This window comes from Fomitopsis serialis (assembly GCF_022376445.1).
Source record: "Fomitopsis serialis strain Sig1Antser10 chromosome Unknown B0H18scaffold_90, whole genome shotgun sequence".
In the NCBI taxonomy this organism is placed as follows: Eukaryota; Fungi; Basidiomycota; class Agaricomycetes; order Polyporales; family Fomitopsidaceae; genus Fomitopsis; species Fomitopsis serialis.
The window spans coordinates 1-18,723 of record NW_025955050.1 but is presented as its reverse complement, the minus strand read 5'-3'; the positions used below and the strand labels follow the sequence as shown (position 1 = coordinate 18,723).

Here is an 18,723-nt window from a genome sequence, read left to right as displayed (position 1 = left end):
TACAGTGTCTGACACCTATAGGTTAGACGTGCGCGCACACTTGACGTACGGTCGCACCTCGTCGGCTGTTTACTGTGCTCGAAATACCCTGTTTTAGGTGATCGCGCGCGATCGCGCGCGTTCACCTAAAAGGGTGGATCTGACGGTGGTTTAATGTCACAAAAGGGCTCACAGGGTGATCGCGCGCGATCGCGCGCGATCACCTAAATCGCACATATTCCACGTGAGATTGTCATTACATTGCGACGGTACATTGGATGTTACGGACACGGACAACGAGAGAGAGGAGGGACGACGACGACGCCTTACACACGAGCGCACTACCGTATCGTACACACGCGAGAGACTATGCTTATTGTAATGAAAGGACCTACCTATGTGTGCGCGCACCCGACCCGCCCGGCCTCACATCTGCATGGCGTCCGACTGCTCGCCGACGTCCGGGTGCTGCACATCGTCTACGCCCGTGCTCCCCTCGTCGCCGCCGGGTTCCTGTCGTCCGCGACGTCGCGCTCGTCGTTGCGGCCGTGGTTGTCGGTTGGCGACGGAGGGCTCGGGGGTACTCTTGCCGACGTCGGGGCTTTCTGCGACGCGCACGCCCATCTTGATGAGCAGCAGCTGCGCATGTTGTCAGTGGAAGGTGCGCGCAGAAAGAGTTAGGTAGGACTTACTTTGTCGACCGCGTTTTTGATCTCTTCCGTCGCGTTCTTCGTCTGCTGCTCGAGCATCGCGGCGTGCTCGGCGAAGCTGCGCTTCATGTCCTCCACGCACTGGGTGATGGTGCGCGTCGCCGCCTCGCATCCTTCCGCGAGCTCCCGCCGGCGCTGTTCGACATCGACGTTCAGCTGATCGATGCCGAGCACGAGCTTCTGGAGTTCGAGCAGAGCGCCCTCGACTTCCGACTGCGACCGCTCGGCGATGTTCTCGTGAACGGGCTCGGTGCGGCTGACACCGCCTGCGTTGGCCGTGGTCGCGCGGGGCGCGCACCCTCATCGTCGCTGCGTGGGGCTGAGTCTGCCCGTGCGCGCACCCTGCGTGAAGGGCCGGCCTGTAGATATCATCAGTGTCAGTGTGTGCATGAGTTACGCGCGATGCAACGTACCTCGGGTGGTGGCGACTCGGCCCGCCTTTTCCCTGCGGCGACGGACTGGCGCACCTCAGGGACCTCTCCGCCATCGGTGTTGGTCGGCACCGTCGTCGTCGCACCCGCCGTATTCGTCAGCTCGTCGGCGCGAGGGCTTGCAGGGACGTCGAAGGTTTCGACCTCCATGGCCGCCGTGGTCGTGGCACCCGAGGTCTCCGCCGGCGCGTCGGGGCGAGGCTCTTCAGGGACGTCGTCGTCCGATTCCGTCTTGCGCTTCTTCTTCTTCATCTTGAACCGTGGGTCGCTTTTGGCGCACGGCGTCGCGACCTGGTTCTCGTCCACTTTGACCCGACCTGCCAAGACGATCTCCTGTACAGTAGTAGTCAGCAACCTATGCGCACATAGAGACCACGGGACTCACGCAACGCTGCACCTCCGATGGGCTTTGGCACAGCGATCGCAACGCTCGCGCTGGCCGCTCAGCGTGCACTCCGTTGGCGGCGCGTCCCTGTTGATTTTCCGCAGGTCAACGTCGTGCGCCTGGCAATCCCCGCAGCGATCTTCTCCTAAGAACTAAGGGGAGTGGTCAGCACGGCAATGTGCGCGGGTGCGCGCACACATGGACGGTGCGCGCACCCTTCACAGCTGAGGTAAGTCACTCACCCGGTAGCGCAGCACGCGAGGCCGGTTCCCCTTCTGCACACCCTTCGCCTGCACCTTCGCCGGGGCCTTCCCCTTCCCCTTCCCCTTCCCTTCGTCTCCGCGTTCCGGGCACCTCGACGCGCCTTGCGTTTCGACGGCAGGCTGGATGGCCTCCTCCTCCTCCTCGTCGTCCTCCTCCAGCTCGTCCACCTCCGCCTCCACCTCTCCGGACGCGTCGCTCTCCTCGTATTCGTCCGACGAGGTCGCCTCGCGCCGGCGCTGCTTGCCCTTGGAGCGTGACGACTTCGGCGCACGCACAGACTTGCCGCGGGTGGTGCTCCTGGTTGCGCGACGCGGCTCGACATCGCTGTCGGACTCCTCCGTGTCCACGATGAGCCTGCGGGCTCGGGGTCGCGACGCCGATGTCGAGGCGGGCACGCGTTTCACTCCTCGAGGCGGGCCATCTTCAACACGGTGGTGGAACGGGGCGGGCTTGCGCGAGTTCCGCGTCGTGCGTCTCGCTGGCGGTCTTCGTCTTCTCCTCTTCCTCGTCCTCGACCTCTCCTCGTCGGCCTGTGTTGCTGTGCGGTGCTCCTCCTCGTCTTCCTCGGCGGTGGCGGTGGGGAGATTGGGCGGGGGGTGGGCGAGCAGACTGGCGTGGTTCTGCTCAGACGCAGGGAGTGGGGCTGCGTCCGCCGGCTGGATGGTGTTCCCCGCGACGACGGACAGCGGCGGACCGATGATCGCTGACGACCGGCTCGGGGGACACGGAGGGTGACCCTGCGCGCACCCCTCTGGACGTACTCTCCTCACGTCAGCACCGACCGGTCGTGTCCCGCACCTGGCCGTGTCCAGCCCGCGTCCGCGCCCTGGTCGTGCTCACCCACGTCTTCTTCCTCGTCTTCCTGCGCATCTTCTTCCTCGTGTGATTCTTCGTCTTTGTACACCGTTCCGTCTTCTCTTTCATCGTCGGATGCGTCGTCCCCGTCTTGTCCGGCTATGCGCTTGAGCGCTGTATGTACGTCAGATCACGCAGCCGCCGCATTCAAACGGGACTTACCTCCGAGTCGATCGTTCACTGCGTGAACGCATAAGTGTAAGCACTTCGCGCCGGCTGAGGACGTGAAACACGGGCACTTACTTTGCAAGCACCGGTGAACCTCTCCAGGACCTTCTCGTCCGGTCCGACCTTCTTTGTGCGGATCCGGTACGCGACGTACACACCGGTCTCCTCCATCACTTGCTGCAGGCTGATCGGAGGGTTCTTGAACGCACACTCCAGCGCGAGCACCACAAGCTTGCGCCTCCTGGTGACACGGCCGGACTCTTGCAGCGATTTCGCCCAGTCCGGCGTCTGCGGTGCGAGGAAGCGACCGACACGACGTAAGAGTCGGCGCGGGCGAGAAGTAAACCGACGGGAACAAAGACGTACCAGTATGTTTTCCGTCCATATCTTCGCGACGGCCTCCAACGTCCACGGCCCGTGGTAGATCTCCCCAGGAGAGCTTCCATCTCCCTCACCAGCTGCGGCGCCCAGTATTCCGGATCCGGGGGCGGCTCGTCCGTGAACATCGGCGCAGGCGTCCTTCTCGAGACATTCCAGGACGGTTGACGCGCTCGAGAAATCGTCGTATGAGAGAGTGCCGACCATGATTTGGCGGGAGCGCGAGGGACAAGAGCAGGGGAGAGGACAGCGCGAGTGGGTGAGAGGGAGAGAGGAGAGACGGAGAGCGATCAAGACGAGGCGCGCACCGCGACTGTGGCTTCGCGGGCCGTCGATCGAAGTTGATCCCACGGTTGATCGGAGACGCCCATAGCCACATCTAGATGGGCGGTGGCTGAGATCGCCGTCGATCAGGTCCGATTGATGGCCGCGAGATCGTTCCGATCTCTCGGGACTTTGCCAGCGTCCCGGCCCTCTCATGTGCGCGCACGTCTCTCTGGTGCGCGCACCCCTTCCGTCCTTCCACTTGGGAGGCTTCCACACATGTCTTCTTGCGGGGTATGCCATACGCGCCGTCTCCTAGCGAAGCGATGTGTCCCGGATGGTTTTAGGTGCGTGTCTATGCTGTTGTCGTTGCTGTGACTAACTGGCAATGTGTGGTGTAGCGAGCACACTTTGCGAGCTGTGAGTTCCCTGAATCCGTGTATGTGTATTCGACGAGGTCTCTCCAGTATCGCTCTGACCGTGTCGCATGCACGGTACGTATGTATCATTGACACGGTCGTCTCTTTGGGGCTTTTTAGGTGATCGCGCGCTATAGCGCGCGATCACCTAAAATGGCTATTTTCGTCGGTATGTTATGCGTGATCAGCACCTGTCCGCGCGCGTGTTGCGTCCACATGGTCTAGTTTTAGGGTCAAAAAGGTGATCGCGCGCGACCGCGCGCGATCACCTATTTGGCAGGTATTCTGGCCGACATTTGGTGCGTATTTTGGATCGTTATTACGAGAACGTCGGTCTGACCGGTCCCATTTGCGGCCATATACGGTGATCGCGCGCTATCGCGCGCGATCACCTTTTTGGCCGGTTTTAGGTGCGTTTCAGTGGTCCGCACATGAGTGGGTACCCAATGCGTGCGACTCGCGTGGTGTAGATTAATCCGTGTCCGTCTAACCGTCTTTCATGCTGACATTCGTGGGGACGCGCACACACACCGAGTGATCAATCCGCGTACAATTAAGGCCGTGACACGCTGGAGAGCATGGCGCACGGAGTTGCGTACGGTGCGCATGCATTCCATGCGATCCAAGAAGCGACTATCATGTGACGCGGTCTGCGCGTGTTGTACGTCTGTTTTATCCGATCCATCATTCTTATCTCTTACCGTCGTTCACACTGCGCTGCAGAGTTTCAACAATCAAAGGTAAGTGCACTGTGTCAATGGGGACGGCGAGCCAGAGACTGACCATTTCGTGTGCAGACCGACAATGGCTGCGTGCAGTGCTCCGTGTTCTCCAATCGCGATCGCATGCTGAAGAGGCGGTGCGTACTACCACATACTCCTCCCAAGATGGTCGCTTGGTCGGCTCGCCTGGTGGAGAACCCGGGCGACTTCTACGTGCGCGGGCGACACACCGTGGGCGACCTGATGGCCGCGCTGCGTGTGCTGAGCTTCCCTGCGAAGGGAGACACTGGCCGGCCTCGGAAGGGGAGGTTCTTCCCATGCAGACGTTGGCGACTTGGCGGAGTACTTGGACACGCTCGAGTCCGTTCAGATCGCAGTGGCGAACGTCATGACCGACGTCCACTGCGGTCGTTGCTCGTTCGCTGGAGCAGGCCAACTGGATTATGAGGCTTCTCGTGCCTGTCGCTCGGGAGATAGGTGGAAGATGACGGCTATACCAGTGCGTATTTCTCGGTTTTCTCTCTGACCCGTGTGCTGACTCCGTGGGCACCAGCGCTGGCCAGAAAGACCGCGGTAAGTGTCGCTTCGTAGGGTGCGCGCACGGTCCACTTGCTCACAACGCACGTACGGCGTGATGATCTAGGTGGAAAGCTCAGCGCGGACGAGTGGAGGACCCCGTACCTTCCTGCGATACTTTACATGTATACGGCTTTCCTGCGCGATGAGGTCCGAACGGTGGAAGAGGTCCGTGCGGAATTCAGGACGTACCTTGCTTTGGGACGGGGCTCTTCGTCCGGGATGACAACCGGTGTGGCCACAACGTTATACCGTCCCGCTCAGGCGCGAGCACGAGCTGTCCAACCCGCACCGGTGGAGAGAGAATTCTGGTTTGCGATGTGCGCACACATCCACGTGATCTGCACCTCCAGCGAATTGTTCATCGGTGTGGACCCGCGGCCTTTCGACGGCGTGTCAAACGTGGAGCTTCGACGTCGCTGGCTCCAGAAACTGGGCGTGGCTCTGATGCGGATTGAGAGTACGTGCCAATCTGTCAGGAGCCTGCTGTCACGCGTACCCAATGATTAATTCACAGTCGACACCTTGAAGAACAGCATTCAGAGGAAGCCCCGGGTTCATGAATGTTCCGCTGGGGTTGATCAGCTCGCGGATGTGCAAGAGGTGGTAGAGATGCTGAGGTCCGAGTCGTCGACAACGGAACTCGTGTTCTGGGAGTACCAGGCGCACAGTCCATGCCCCGGTGTTCCGTGCCTGCCTGTTGGGATGATCGAGGGCTCGCCGGGACATGCGACCTGGTCCGCCCGTCAGGCGAAGCATTGCCACCGCGTGCTGGCGCACATGTTGGCCCGGATGGCGATCTTCGAGTCTGTGCGGTTTGCCGACGCCGGCTTGAACGCACAGTTGACGGAGCATCTGCATTTCTGCCACCAGCGTCTGGGCTGGTTAGCGGCTCAGCTCGAGGGGTATTCCGCTCCGGTCTAAGTAGTCGTTTTGTACCGTATACTTAATGTGATCGCCGTAGTGCGCACCTTCAGCCGCGCGCACCCCTGTCCCCGTGCGCGCACCTTCAGCCACGCGCACCCCTGTCCCGTGCGTGCACCCTCTCACAGCGTGCGCAATCTGCGTACAGATTGACTGAGGAGATATGACCCGATGTACACTCACATCCTACCACCCAGCGACGACTGCGGCATGTAACAGAGCAGACCACGTGACAGTCACGTGACCTCAGCTAGGGTGCGCGCACGCGTGGAAGATGGGGTGCGCGCACATAGCTTCCTGCTGTTGTGTTCTCCTGCTGACTTGTTCCGACAGGCCAGCCATGGATCCCTGCGCGTCCATCTTGTGTTGTGCCCTCACTGGACCAACTGTAAGGTAAATGCGACTTCAATTGGCACTGTCCATGCCTCACGTGCACTCATCGTCTCTGCTCAGTTTCAAGTGCACGACCACCTGCGCTCCGTGTCTCATACTGTTTGTTCTGTCGAGCGCGGGGCCTTACTCAGTGAATTCCTTTCGCTGTACAGTGTACTTTACATCTCCATATGCTTACATCTCCTGGTAGTTGACTGACTTGTTCCAGAATTCATCTGTGCAAGCACAAGTGGCCTGGAGGCGATGTGCGACAGCATGCATGGGTGGTTGCAAAGTCCAGTTCTGTTTCCAAAAAGGCTCAATATATCCCCGATATCGTGCTCTGTGCGACAAGCTAACCCAGTCACTGCAAGCTCTGTTGCTCTGGACTGAGTCTGTCTTTTTTGGAGTGCACACGACTGCACACTGCTGCTGGGAAGCAGACTTGGTGGAAACAAGCGTGAACAGTACAGCCGTGAAGGAGAGTTTTGCTGAACGTGACAGCCAAGCCTGATGCAAGTACGAGCAGTGTAGAGAACTGTCTTGTTCTGCTCTTTTCTGTGCACTTGTTCTTGAGTTGTCCTGAATCGTTGTGTCCTGAAATCCACAGCTTCTTGGTTCTCACTCTTGTGCTGTGAGCTGTGAGTTGACAGTGCAGTTGTCTGGTGGCTGTTTTTGAAGTTGGGGCTGTGTACGTGAGTAGTGGGTGTGCTAGAGCTCAGTTGCTGTGTGCTGTGTTCCGCGTGAGTGGGCAGTGTTCCAGTGTGAGTAGAGAGTTTGGAAAACAGTGAGTTGGACAAGTGTGCTGAGAAGACTGTGAGACGTTGGTTACGAGTACAGGAGAGCTGACCTGAGAAAACACAAGTCACTGTTGGCAGTCCAGCGACCTGTGCAAAACACAAGGAGAGTTCGCAGGACAGACACTGCTTGCTGTGTGCGTGGTGGGTGGAGAGTTCGTTGGCTCGCAGGGCTCGCAGACTCACTCTCCACGCCACCGACGCACAGAGCAAACAGTGTGTCCTTTGGAACTCTCCTTGTGTTTTTGCAGGCTGCTGAACTGCCAACAGCGACTTTGTTTTCTCAGGGAGTACGTTTGTGGCTTGAAGTGGACAGTGTGAACGTTGTAGGACACAAGTGTGAGTACTTGGTTGTTGGTAGGTAACTGAAACTGTGAGCCAGAACTTAGTGCCTAGTCCGAGTACGTAGAGCACAGAAACCAGTACGCACAAGCTAGAACACCGTACACAGTACCCGGTACCCAGTGCGTACTCAAAGTGCGTAGTCCTTGGGCCGTAGTACTGTGCTTAGGGTGAGCTCTCGACGTCCTGTAGACACGGACTTTGTGAGAGGGTGTACACAACTGTTTGAAGTGCAAGTAGGAGTGTGTACTTGCAGGCTCACAGTGTACTGTTCTTAGCTCCCACGTGTAGTGTACAACCTAAGCTTGAACTCTGTACGTGTGAACCGTGGCCCCAAGCTCCCTGTGAAGTCTGTGCGTGTGAACCGCACCTCAGGGTCACAGTTCTGAGCTTACAGTGAAGTCCACACGTGTGAACCCCTGGGCTGTGAACTCCCACCCACAGTACACACGTGTGAGGTTATGAGACGAAAACGGGCAACCTGGACGGCTAGGTTCGCCACAAGCCCTAACCCTAATGGGCGCTAATTCCGTTTAGCGCCTGGACTTTGAGCACGTGGACGCGCGTCACGGTGGACGAACGAGAGAGGGGAGAGCAAATGGGAATAAGAAGAGGGTGGACGCGGCGACAAGTCCTGAAGTGGTTGAGCAGCCACGGCACGGACGGGCAGGGACTGGTGAGCCGACGGCGCACCCGCGCGTGAGGGAGCCCGCCTGCCTGCCCAGCCACGCTGCAGTGCGCCGTCGGCGCACCCCGAGGAGGCGGCGAGCGGGGTGCACAGGGTCGCCACTGGCCGCCAAAAGCCAGGCGAACGCGGGGCCGGTGTGAGCATGGGAGTCACCGCGGAGGGGTGCGCCGATGGCGCACTAGCGGTGACGACCTGCTCCCACCGGCCCCGCAAGCCGGCTGCGGCGGACAGGGCGGGCCGAGTGCACCCGCTCGCCGCCTCCTCGGGGTGCGCCGACGGCGCACTGCAGCGTGGCTGGGCAGGCAGGCGGGCTCCTCACGCGCGGGTGCGCCGTCGGCTCACCAGTCCCTGCCCGTTCCTTACGCAGGTGCCTTCGACTGACGGACTTAGCGTTGCGGCCACCTCTTCTTATTCGTAGTCGTCTTATTCGTAGTCTTCTTATTCAGTCTTATTCTCACACAAGTCAGTGATACACACAATAACATTCGTCATTAACGGTCATTAATTGTACATGAGATGATGCAAAAAAACGCGGCCACGCGACAGGACGACAGCTCACTTCTTCGACCGCTTCTTCTGGCGAGCATCCGCGGCGCCGGCACCAGGAGTACGCTCCTCGCGTCCCGCCGGGCCCGCCTGCAACCGATTCACCGGGGCGGCCTTCCGATTGGAGCGACGCGGGGCTGCGTCAGGTTTGGGCGGGCTGCTGCTCGGCTCGCGAACGCGCTTCGGCTTGCGGGGGGTCGGGGACGCCGACGAGGCCGACGACAGCGGAGACGACGGCCGAGTCGACTCAGAGCGCGAGCTCGTCGAACGACCGCGCAAGTCGGACGGGCCAGCCTCCGGGACCTCGGGCACAACGGGCTCCTGGTCGACGGCCATGTCGTCGACGTTCATGTCGTCGACGAAGGGCGGGGCGGACGGGGCACGGGAGAGCGAAGTCGAGCCCAGCTGGAACGACACCGCGGCGATGGTCGGAGGGACGGCAGGGGGACGAGTCGGCGAGCGCGTCGGCGAGCGGAACCACAGCGAGGGATCCAGCTGGCCGGGGGTGTCACGCGCACTCTGAGTAGATGGTTCAGGTGCGATAGGTGTTGAGTGGCGTGACACCACGGGCGGCGGGGGGCGAAGGGCGAGGCGGGGACCGGGGGCGGGATGGACGAAGGCGGGGGCGGCGGCGCGGGGACCTGGGGGTCGACGTCCATGGAGTCGACGGGGTTCTCGCCGGCTGCGGACGTGTCCGGGATGGGGGCGGGGGCTGCGCTCGACTCGGCGGAGGGCTGAGGGTCCTCAGCCGCGGCAGTCTCCTCGGCGGCGGGGCAGTCTCCTCGGCGGCGGGGGCAGTCTCCTGGACTGCCGGAGTGTCCTCGTCGCTGTCCGAGATGAGGGCGCGCGACTTCGGCCCCTTCTTGCGCGTGGTCTTGGGGGCGGGGGCAGCCGTCTCCTCAGCTGAGGGGAGACCTCAGGGGTGGGCTCGGGGACCGCCTTCCTCATCTCGGCTTGGGGCGAGGGCGCTTGGGCGCCGCGTCCGTCGACTCCGCCGCGGGCTGCTTCGAGGTCGACGCCTCCTGGTCGGCCGTGGACTTGCTCGCCTTCTTCGGCGCAGAGCCTTCGCCGGCGGTCTTCTTGGACGCCTTCTTCGGCGCAGAGCCCTCGCCGGCGGCCTTCTTGGAGGGCTTCTTGGGGGCGGGAGTCTTCTTCTCGACCGCCCTCTCCTTGCCCTTGCCCTTGCGCTTCGGGGCCGGCTCGTCGTCCTCGTCCTCCTCCTCGTCGACCTCCTCCTCGACGTCGGACTTGACGTACTCGTTGTCCTCGGCGGCCTCCAAGTCGAGCAGGTCGAGGACCGCCGCGCCGAGCATCCGCTGCCTCGAGCTCGCTGAATGACGAGTCAGAGTGGATTTCAAAAGAATGATGTGGTACTTACCGAGGTCGAAGCCCGGGGTGATGAACGCGATGTGCATCACGCCCTTGTCCCAGGCGATGTTGTTGAGGGCGACGTCCACGGACTCGGTGACGACGATGCGGTAGACGAAGACGTCGCGCATCTGCCCGAAGCGGAGGATCCGCCCGATCGCCTGCTCGTCGGACTGCGCCGACCACGTGGTGTCCTGGACCGGATGAGAGAAGGATGAGAAAGGAAAAAGAGACAACGCACCAGGAAGATGATGACGTTGGCCCACGCGATGTTGAGCCCCGTCGCGCCGACGCCAGACATGACCAGGATGGTTTTGCCACCCCAAGTCGACTTGCGGAACTTCTCGACCTCTTCGGCGCGCTGCTTGGCGGACAGCGAGCCGTGGATGAAGACGGCCTTGAAGCCGTAGGCCGCGAACAACTAAGACGGGTGAGAAAAGGATTGAGGATTACAAAAAGAAAACTTACGTTCTCGAGCACGATGTTATTCGACGGGAACGTCGAATAATGACGATCTTGTCCGGCTCGTCCCCCGAGTACGAGACGTACACGTAGTCCTTGTCGGGGACCAGGCGGTTGGAGTCCGGGAACTCGGGGAGCTGGGAGAGGGGGACGCCATCGAGCTCCGGGTCGTTCCGCATCGGGGGGGCCTTCGGCTTGCTGTGGTTCTCGAGCAAGTCGACGAGGGCCATGAGCTTGGCCGTCGGGATGGCCTCGAAGTCCTCGCGCGTGACCGGGATCTTCGCGTCGGGCGGGGGGTGCCGGGCCATCGAGAAGTGGAACATCGTCCGGCGAATGTCCACGTAGAAGTTCTGTGAGTGAAAATTGTCAGCCACTGAAAACTGGCGACAGGTGCGCCATCGGCGCACCCGCGCGAGGGGGAAGGAAAATCATGACAGTGGCCTGAGAAGGCACGGCCGTCCAGTGCGCCATTGGCGCACCGCGGCGGAGGGGTCCGCGGGTGCCACACAGGACTGATCCACTGGCGGGCAGTGAGCCATTGGCGCACCGCAGCAGGGCCGGCCTGTGAGACCCGCGCCTCGCGAGGGGTGCGCCGTTGGCTCACTGCATCTGTGTGCCAGCGAACCGCCCAAGGTGGCTCATGGGTGGCTGGCCAGCGCACCCTGCGCTGCGGTGCGCCAACGGCGCACTCGACGAGGGCACTGAGGAGAGGTTACGGTGTTCCAACCGGACCTCTCAGCAGCCCCGCGCGGGGTGCGCCTTCGGCGCACTCGACCCCCATACTCGAGCAAGTGGTTATTTGCTCACCTTGTCCGTCACCGCGGCCTTTTTCCCCTTCGCGTCCTGGCCGACCTCAGCCTGGATCGACTGGACCACCTTGCGCTCGTACGGGGCGAGCCGGAGCATGATGGAGATGTCGTTGCAGGGCGGCAAGCCACTGACAACGTTCCCCTGCCAGTCCGTGGACGTCACCGTCCGACGGATGACCATGCCCGCCCACCGCTTCCGGTAGTCGGCCATGATGGTGATGGTCTCCGCCGCCGTGGCCGAGCTCCACGTCGACGGCTCCCCGTCCTTGCTCTCCTTGGCGGCGGTGACGCGCCGGAGGGTCCTGTTGTCGCGCCGCTCCGCCCGGTCCTTGGTCTGCGCGCGCGTCAGGAGCCGTCCGTGACCGGCGAGCTCCTCCTTGTACTCGTCGCCGAATCGGGGGAGGCCCATCAGGCGACCGATGGAGACGAGGTCCTGTGCAGCGACGGTGAGCTTGGTTACAATCCGGAGAGTGGGACTTACCATCGCGCTGGTGATCGTCGGCGTCGCCGACAGTCCTACCATGGAGCCCGCGTGCTCCCGAAGATTCCGCACCGCGCGGAAGGCCGCATTCGGCTTGCGCATCTCGTGGATCTCGTCCACGATGACGAGCCCCCAGTTGCGGCTGAAGACCGACTTCGCCTTGATGGCGGCGCCTCGCGGGCGGGGCGGGGGATCTCCGATCCGGCGTGCCACGGCTCGCCAGGCGGGAGCATGAAGACCTCGGTGCTGTCCTTCGACACCGCCTATGAAGCTTGTGAGCGAGGAATGGATGAGGAGGCGTGTACTTACCGGCACCGTCGAAGGACGATCTGCCGACTCTTCGGCTGCTTGAAGGCGTTGACCGCCGCCCAGAACTGCTCCGCCCGGTTGCCGCGACGAGGGCGGTGTACGACATGAGGTCGAACGACTTCGCCGACACGTACCGGTGGATTTCGAGCCGCACCTGGGTCTCGAGCGAGACGGGCACGACGATGAGAGCGGGGCGTCGAGGAAGTTGCCGTCGTCGGAGCCCGGGAACTTGACGTTTTCTGTAAAGAAGGTAAGTAGCTGTCTTCACCGCGCATAGAAAATTACTTACTGTACTTGCCCGGGAAGTGGCCGTGGGACGCGTAGTGCATCCGGAAGTGCGCCATCATGCAGATCAGGCCGACGACCTGCATGGTCTTGCCGACGCCGACGCCGTCCATGAGGAGGGTCGGCTTGCCGGCCAGCACGTTGTCGAGCATCTTGACGATGCCGACGAGCTGGTGCCAGCGGGGCGCCAGCGGGATGGTGTCCTTGCCCTCGAGCGCCTTGATGCCCTCCGGGGACCACGGGTCGTGCACGCCGATCGTCGACTCGACGAGGTTGAAGAACGGGATGCTCTTGTCGGCGCTCCGGCCGAGCATCGCCCAGATCTCGTCGGGGGTGCACTTCTCGTACTCCTCGACGCCGGTGCCCCACGCGAAGTCGTCCAGGTTGTGCACACCGATGTGCAGCTCCGCGTCGTCCTCGTCCTCGATCTGCTCGAGGAGGCGCTCCAGCTCGAAGTTGAGCTGGTCGACCTCCTTTGCGTCGGCGAGCTGCTGGAGCGCCTCGACGACCGACTTGGGCAGCCCTGCAACGAGGTCAGAGGTCGTCAGGAAGGCGATGACAGGGACGTACCGGGTACCGCCTTCGAGCGGTCCTTCATCTGGTCGCGCACCTTCTGGACGTTCTCCAGGTGCGTCTTGAACTTCTCGACGGCGGCGACGTTGTCGAGGTTCCTCGCCGCCTCGAGGTGCGTCGAGACCTGCTTGAAATACCTGGTCATCGCGCCCTTGATGTCTTGCTGTCCTTCTTGAGGATCTCTGCACCGAGGGTTAACGCGGCACGCATGCACAACGCGCGCACTCACCGTCCCAGTCGTTCTCCATCCCGGCGACCCACTTGTCGATCTTCTTGACCTCGTCGCCGATCCGCTTGCCCTCCGAATGCCACAGGTGCGGGAAGATCCGCCCCACGTACTTCGTGGCCCACGGCTTCGGCGTCGCGGCCCTGAAAGTCGCCCCACCGCCGAGGAGCTCGAGCACGACCGGGAGCGTCGCACTGGCGAGGTTGCACTCCTTGACGTTGGGGAGCTGGGCGTGGCGTCAGTACCGGAGTTGGACGACTGTGACGGTGCTCACCGTCATCGTCTCCATGTTCCGCATCGTTTGATACGGCCCCAGCTCGACGGTCTCGAGCACCTGCAGCGTCCGCGCGCGGATCTGCCACTCCTTCACGGCCTCCGTCAGCCATCCGAGGACGGCGTCGCGACCCTCCGAGTCCTTGTCCTTTTTTATCTTGAGGCACGCTTGGCGGGCGGTCGCGCCCTCGATGGCCTTGTACCTCGACACGAAGGCGAGGACCTTTTTGAGCAGGGCGCCGTCGTGCGCCATCCAGGAACTCGGAACGGACTTCGGCCCGGCACTCTCGTCCCACGGCAGCCCGGTGTTCTCCTTGCGCGTCAGCACCTCCCACGCGCCGCAACTCACCAGATCCGGTTGGCTGACCATAAGGTCGAAGACGTTGTGTTGGGGCGTCCAGACGCCCATTGCGAAAGCGGGAGCGAGGAAGCAGGGGTGGCGGTACAGGAAGAGAGTAAAGTGGGGGGCAGGGAATGGTTGTGAGGGGCTTTATAGCCCACAGCAGTCCCATCAAATTTCGGCCAACGGGGATCTTCGATCCAGATAAGCGTTAACCGACACGATCAGCGCCCGTGGACACTGTGGCGCGTGATGGGATTGGACGGGCTGCTCGCGAGAAGTGCGCCGACGGCGCACCGCGGCGTGGGCGAGCAAATTTTCATTAAGCGCTCGCTGCGGATAGGCCGGGAGGATCAGCGCGGTTAGCCGGCGATCGCGCCGATCTTGATCCCGCTGGGGTCTGGAGCGCGGATGGGGCATACCGCTTTGGGTAGGCTGGGCGCGCGCGGAGCGTCGGGTGCGCCGTTGACGCACCGCGGCGGGGCCTGCCACCGCCCGCCGACCCGCCTTAGCAGCTCGCCCCCGGTGCGCCTTCGGCGCACCCCCACGGGCAGGCCACGCCAGCCCACCGGTCACGTGCACCGCCGCGCGCCCTGGCCCCAGTGCGCCTTCGGCGCACTGAGCGCAACCTCGCTCACGAGGGGTCGCCTCGCCCACGCTTTCTGTTGCTTGACGGCTGGTTCATCCCTTGCGCGGGGTGCGCCATCGGCTCACTGGACTGGCGTTGTCACCACACCGTACATGTCGCACTGTCTATATGTCACTTTCCACATTGAGGTAGAGTACACACTATGGACCGTTGCTCATTCCGACGACTCCTCCTCTTCCTCGCGACGCCTAATCCTCTCATCCCTCGCCGCCTGCTCCCTATCCGCTTGCTCTTCGTCTGATGACACCTCGAAAGGCACGTCATACACAGGTGATTGCCGACCTTCCTCCTCGGGGTTCATCTCCTCCGGACGCACGCTCCGGATCACCCAGCGCTGGCCCTTGTAGACCAACGGATTTACGGCAAGAATGGGAGCCGGGCCTCGGCTCCCGGTGGGCACGGCCTTTGCCGATGAGGCGCCGGCCTGACGTGTGTTCCAGATCCGGTCATTCTCAGGCTGCGGCAGCCAGAGCATTTGGTTGAACAGCCCCAGCAGCGCGCGGCGGAGCGCGGGGATGTCCACCTCGTCGTGCTTAGCCAGAAGCGCCGACCACTGTTTCCAGTACGTACACTGCACGTAGTTCTGCAGCGAATGGTTGATGGTGGTGTGTGTCGGCGGGAAATACCGGTCGAACATTATGCCCGTCCAGAATGTTCCGTCCACGTGATTGACGCGGCACTGCGTGAACGGCAAAACCGGCGACTTGAACAGCCTGTCGGGTGCGTTCACCTTCTCGATCGCTGTCACCGTCAGGAACGATCGATGCTGTCTTCCCTTCGGAGATGGGGCCTTCTGCAGGAGATCACACTTGAATTGCTCCCACAGACGGGACACGCGTTGATCCGCGTTCAACGGAGGCGCTCGTCCTCGTTCGTCCTCGCGATCGATGGCCTCCCTTCTAGGCTCTGCGATGTCGATCCGGATGCCCCGGTCCGCCAGTCCGAGATTACGATCAGGCACGGGTTCGGTGCGGTGATTGATCGTCGAGCTCGTCTGCGTTTGGCGATTGGGGACTCGGTACGGATTCCGTTTGGATGGGACTACCCGGATCCCCGTCTGGCCGAACAAACCACGGAGGGTGGGCATGTCCTCGGCCTTGTATGCCAGCGCCAACATGTCGCCGTCGAGCACACGGCGTCTGTCCGTGAGATAGCTCCCGTGGTCGCTGACGATAGTGCCCAGGAGGAACAGGCCTTGCTTGTCACCCACGGGTGACCAGTCGTATCGTTCGTCGTCGTAGACATCGACGTCATGCTCAGACATGAGATCCTCGGCCTGGTGCATGGCGACGTCAGCCTCCAGCTGCGGATATGGTGTCTTTGTGGTGTTGCGGTAGAGGCATCCGTTGAGCATGTGTGTGAGCACAACGCCGAGCTGCAGTGACTCGTCCCTCGCCCGGATGGCGTTGGGACTCTTCTTCAGGTGTTCGATCATTGTATAACAACAGAACACTCTCCACCACTTGAATGTCCTGTGGGCGGGTTACTTTACTGATCATACCCTGTATTCAAACTCAGCTTACCACCACGTCACTGCTGGCCAAGAGAGGCATGCATCCTGTAGTAAATCGTATGGGATGTCCTTGAGTGTCGACCCTGCCTTGCACGCTGCGACTCGGATTTCGTAGCGACCTGTTCCCTCCTTCCTCGTGGTCTTGCAGTCATTGAATACCTTCGTCCACTCGTTTACCCTCTTCAGTAGCTTGTCAATCTTCCCGGGGAGCAGCTCCAGGGGTAGAGCGGCGTCAAAGTGGCCATTATGAAGCTGGTAGTGCGCAGACTTCTCCGTGCTGTAAACATTGATGTACCTAACCCGGTCAATGCTGCCCAAGCTGGGGGTGCCGACGCGAAAGCCGGCGACATCACTCAGCTGCACGGCGTGATCAATCTTGAGTACCTTGCCGCGTGGGAGATGGCTGATTGTTAAAGGGCTACCGTGGGGCACGGCATGTCGAATGATTCGTTCCATATTATCTCTGCGCCAGTGGACAACGTGTCCAGGGCGGCGGACCTCGAGGGCGACGTCAACAAACCACCTGTGGTTCAGATCGTCATCTGTGATCTGGTCGAAGTCGAGGTGTCCGAATACGTCTTGGAGCGCGAACTCTGCATCGTCGTTGTCCTCGGGGTCATGGTGAGTCCCTCCTTTGGCCCCGCGGACCTCGTGATAGAAAAAGGCGCCCTGGAACTGGGGGATGCGGTTCATGTACCGACGAAGCCTGCGGTAGAAGGTGGGGATGTCGTGCGCGGGTATCTCCGCTGTCCCGAAATGCAGCTGGCCCCTGGACCCCTGGGCTACCGTGTACGCATTGCTGTAACTGGCCGGCCAATGGCTGAGGTGGGGGTAGTTCATTTTGGTGAGTGCGGCGAGCACGACCTTCTCGTAGAACATGATGATCAATGACTGAGGGATGGCGGGGGACATGTGGGGCGTATACATCGCGGGGAACATCACATTGACTTTGGAGCGCAGCCCGACTTTGGCTAGGCACAGGTTGGGGATCCTGCTAATCTCGACCTCTGTGCGCTGCTAAATTGACGGTGATGAGAGGCAAGTCTGTGTCACTACTACCAGGACTCACATTGCCACGTGTGATTGGCCAGTAGAGATAGACGCGATGGGTCAATGTTTCGCTGAACGGCGCCACGGGATAGACATTGAGGCTGCACTGATACGGCAAGTCCTCCGAGGTTCCCAAGATCGAGTCGAAATCACGGATGACGTGGAAATAATCCTCGCTGTTGCGTTCCTCCTCGTCCTGCGCGGGCGGAGGCATTTGGGCACTGTTGCGTGCGTTGATGAACAGGCGATGTTCTTCGTCCGACGCGCTGTGGTGGTAACGCCCTGCCAGCGCTGCGAGGCATGTCTCGAAATCCTGACGCTCGACCACGTTGTGCTCGTTGAACCAAATATCTTCCACGAGAAGATTGAACTCCCGCAAAGAGATTGTCTCCCGCGGCAGGTCCGCGTCCGGGTGGTGCTCCGGCTCCCAGACCATTTGGTAGGTTAGGTGTTGAGCTTCGCTGTCGGCGTGGCTGGGTGGTTCGCGAAGCTGGGAGGGGCGGGGGCTATGGGCTTCTGCGTGGGCTCGCTTTTTATGGTCCGGCGGGCGCGATCTACTGGGCGGGTGTACCTCAAATTAGACCGCTTTTGCCGATCGGTTGCGCGCATCGACCCACTAGTTCCTGCAGCAGGATTACCCGCTGTCGCCCAATGTCTAGTGCATGTTTCACCGGATCCGCCATCACTCGCCTGCATGCCTGATTCAGCCACCAGCCGACAGCTGCGCGCTATACCTCATTTGGTCATTGAATTTCACATTTGTTTTCATTCTTCATCCCACTCGATTAGTGCTACTTCGGCGCACCGCGGCGAGAGGGCCACTGCTCACCGCCCACTGGTGCTACTTTGGCGCACTGCGGCGCGGCCCGGGCTCCACCGACCCGTGGTGCTACTTTGGCGCACCGCGGCGAGAGGGCCAGTCCTCACAGACCCCTGGTGCTACTTTGGCGCACCGCGGCGAGGGGCTGGTCCGCAGTCACGTGCGGTGCTATTCCGCGGCGCCGTGGCGAGTCCGATCTGTTGTCACGTGTGCTTGAGAGTACCACCGCGTGGACCCGTCCAAACAGAGACTTGGTGCTACTTCGGCGCACTGCACCGCTGCCCAACGCAGGCCTAGGAACCCTGTCAGTGTGTTGCGCATGTCAGGTGACAGTTTGAAGGTCAGATGACCGATAGCGTGAGTACTTCCACATCTGCTTTCATTCCCGTTCTGCACCATTGTCCGAAATGGAAATATTTCCTTTTTAGGCAATGAACCCAATAAGGCAGGTTGGACATTCTTTTACAACAGTATCAAGGCAAATCCCACTATTACAATGTGCAGTGACAATGCAGTTGACAAATTGGGTGCGACATTGTCTTAGAGCATTGACAACGTGAAAGGCTCAATATCAAGCCAAATAACTGTAACTGGCCTGCATGACCTTCTGTTGCATTGCTGACTCAGTCAACCACTCCAATGTACAGTCAGTTGATAGTCAGATGCCCCTATTGCTGACAATGTTAATGACTTAGATGTGCTGAGCTATCACTGCTGTCGCACCCTGGGCAACCTTGTAATGGCA

The 18,723-nt window shown here is 61.2% G+C and overlaps 3 protein-coding genes across 3 annotated transcripts; 1 reads left to right on the top strand and 2 right to left on the bottom strand.

Annotated features, from left to right (window-relative positions):
* Nucleotides 1-4,006: 4,006 nt before the first annotated feature.
* Nucleotides 4,007-6,075, top strand: B0H18DRAFT_1123070 (uncharacterized protein; the record flags this gene model as incomplete). Its single annotated transcript, XM_048034634.1, has 7 exons — nt 4,007-4,022; nt 4,577-4,593; nt 4,651-4,831; nt 4,899-5,074; nt 5,139-5,148; nt 5,219-5,611; nt 5,669-6,075. 7 exons carry the CDS (start codon nt 4,007-4,009, stop codon nt 6,073-6,075), a joined length of 1,200 nt encoding a protein of 399 aa, XP_047888860.1.
* Nucleotides 6,076-14,947: 8,872 nt separating this feature from the next.
* B0H18DRAFT_849285 (uncharacterized protein) lies at nt 14,948-15,535 on the bottom strand (the record flags this gene model as incomplete). Its single annotated transcript, XM_048039587.1, has 1 exon — nt 14,948-15,535. A coding segment is annotated over one exon (588 nt), but the record flags the coding sequence as incomplete, so codon positions are not given.
* A 390-nt stretch (nt 15,536-15,925) lies between these two features.
* On the bottom strand, nt 15,926-16,948 carry B0H18DRAFT_882857 (uncharacterized protein; the record flags this gene model as incomplete). Its single annotated transcript, XM_048040934.1, has 2 exons — nt 15,926-16,067; nt 16,119-16,948. Coding segments are annotated over 2 exons (972 nt in total), but the record flags the coding sequence as incomplete, so codon positions are not given.
* Between the last annotated feature and the right edge of the window lie 1,775 nt (nt 16,949-18,723).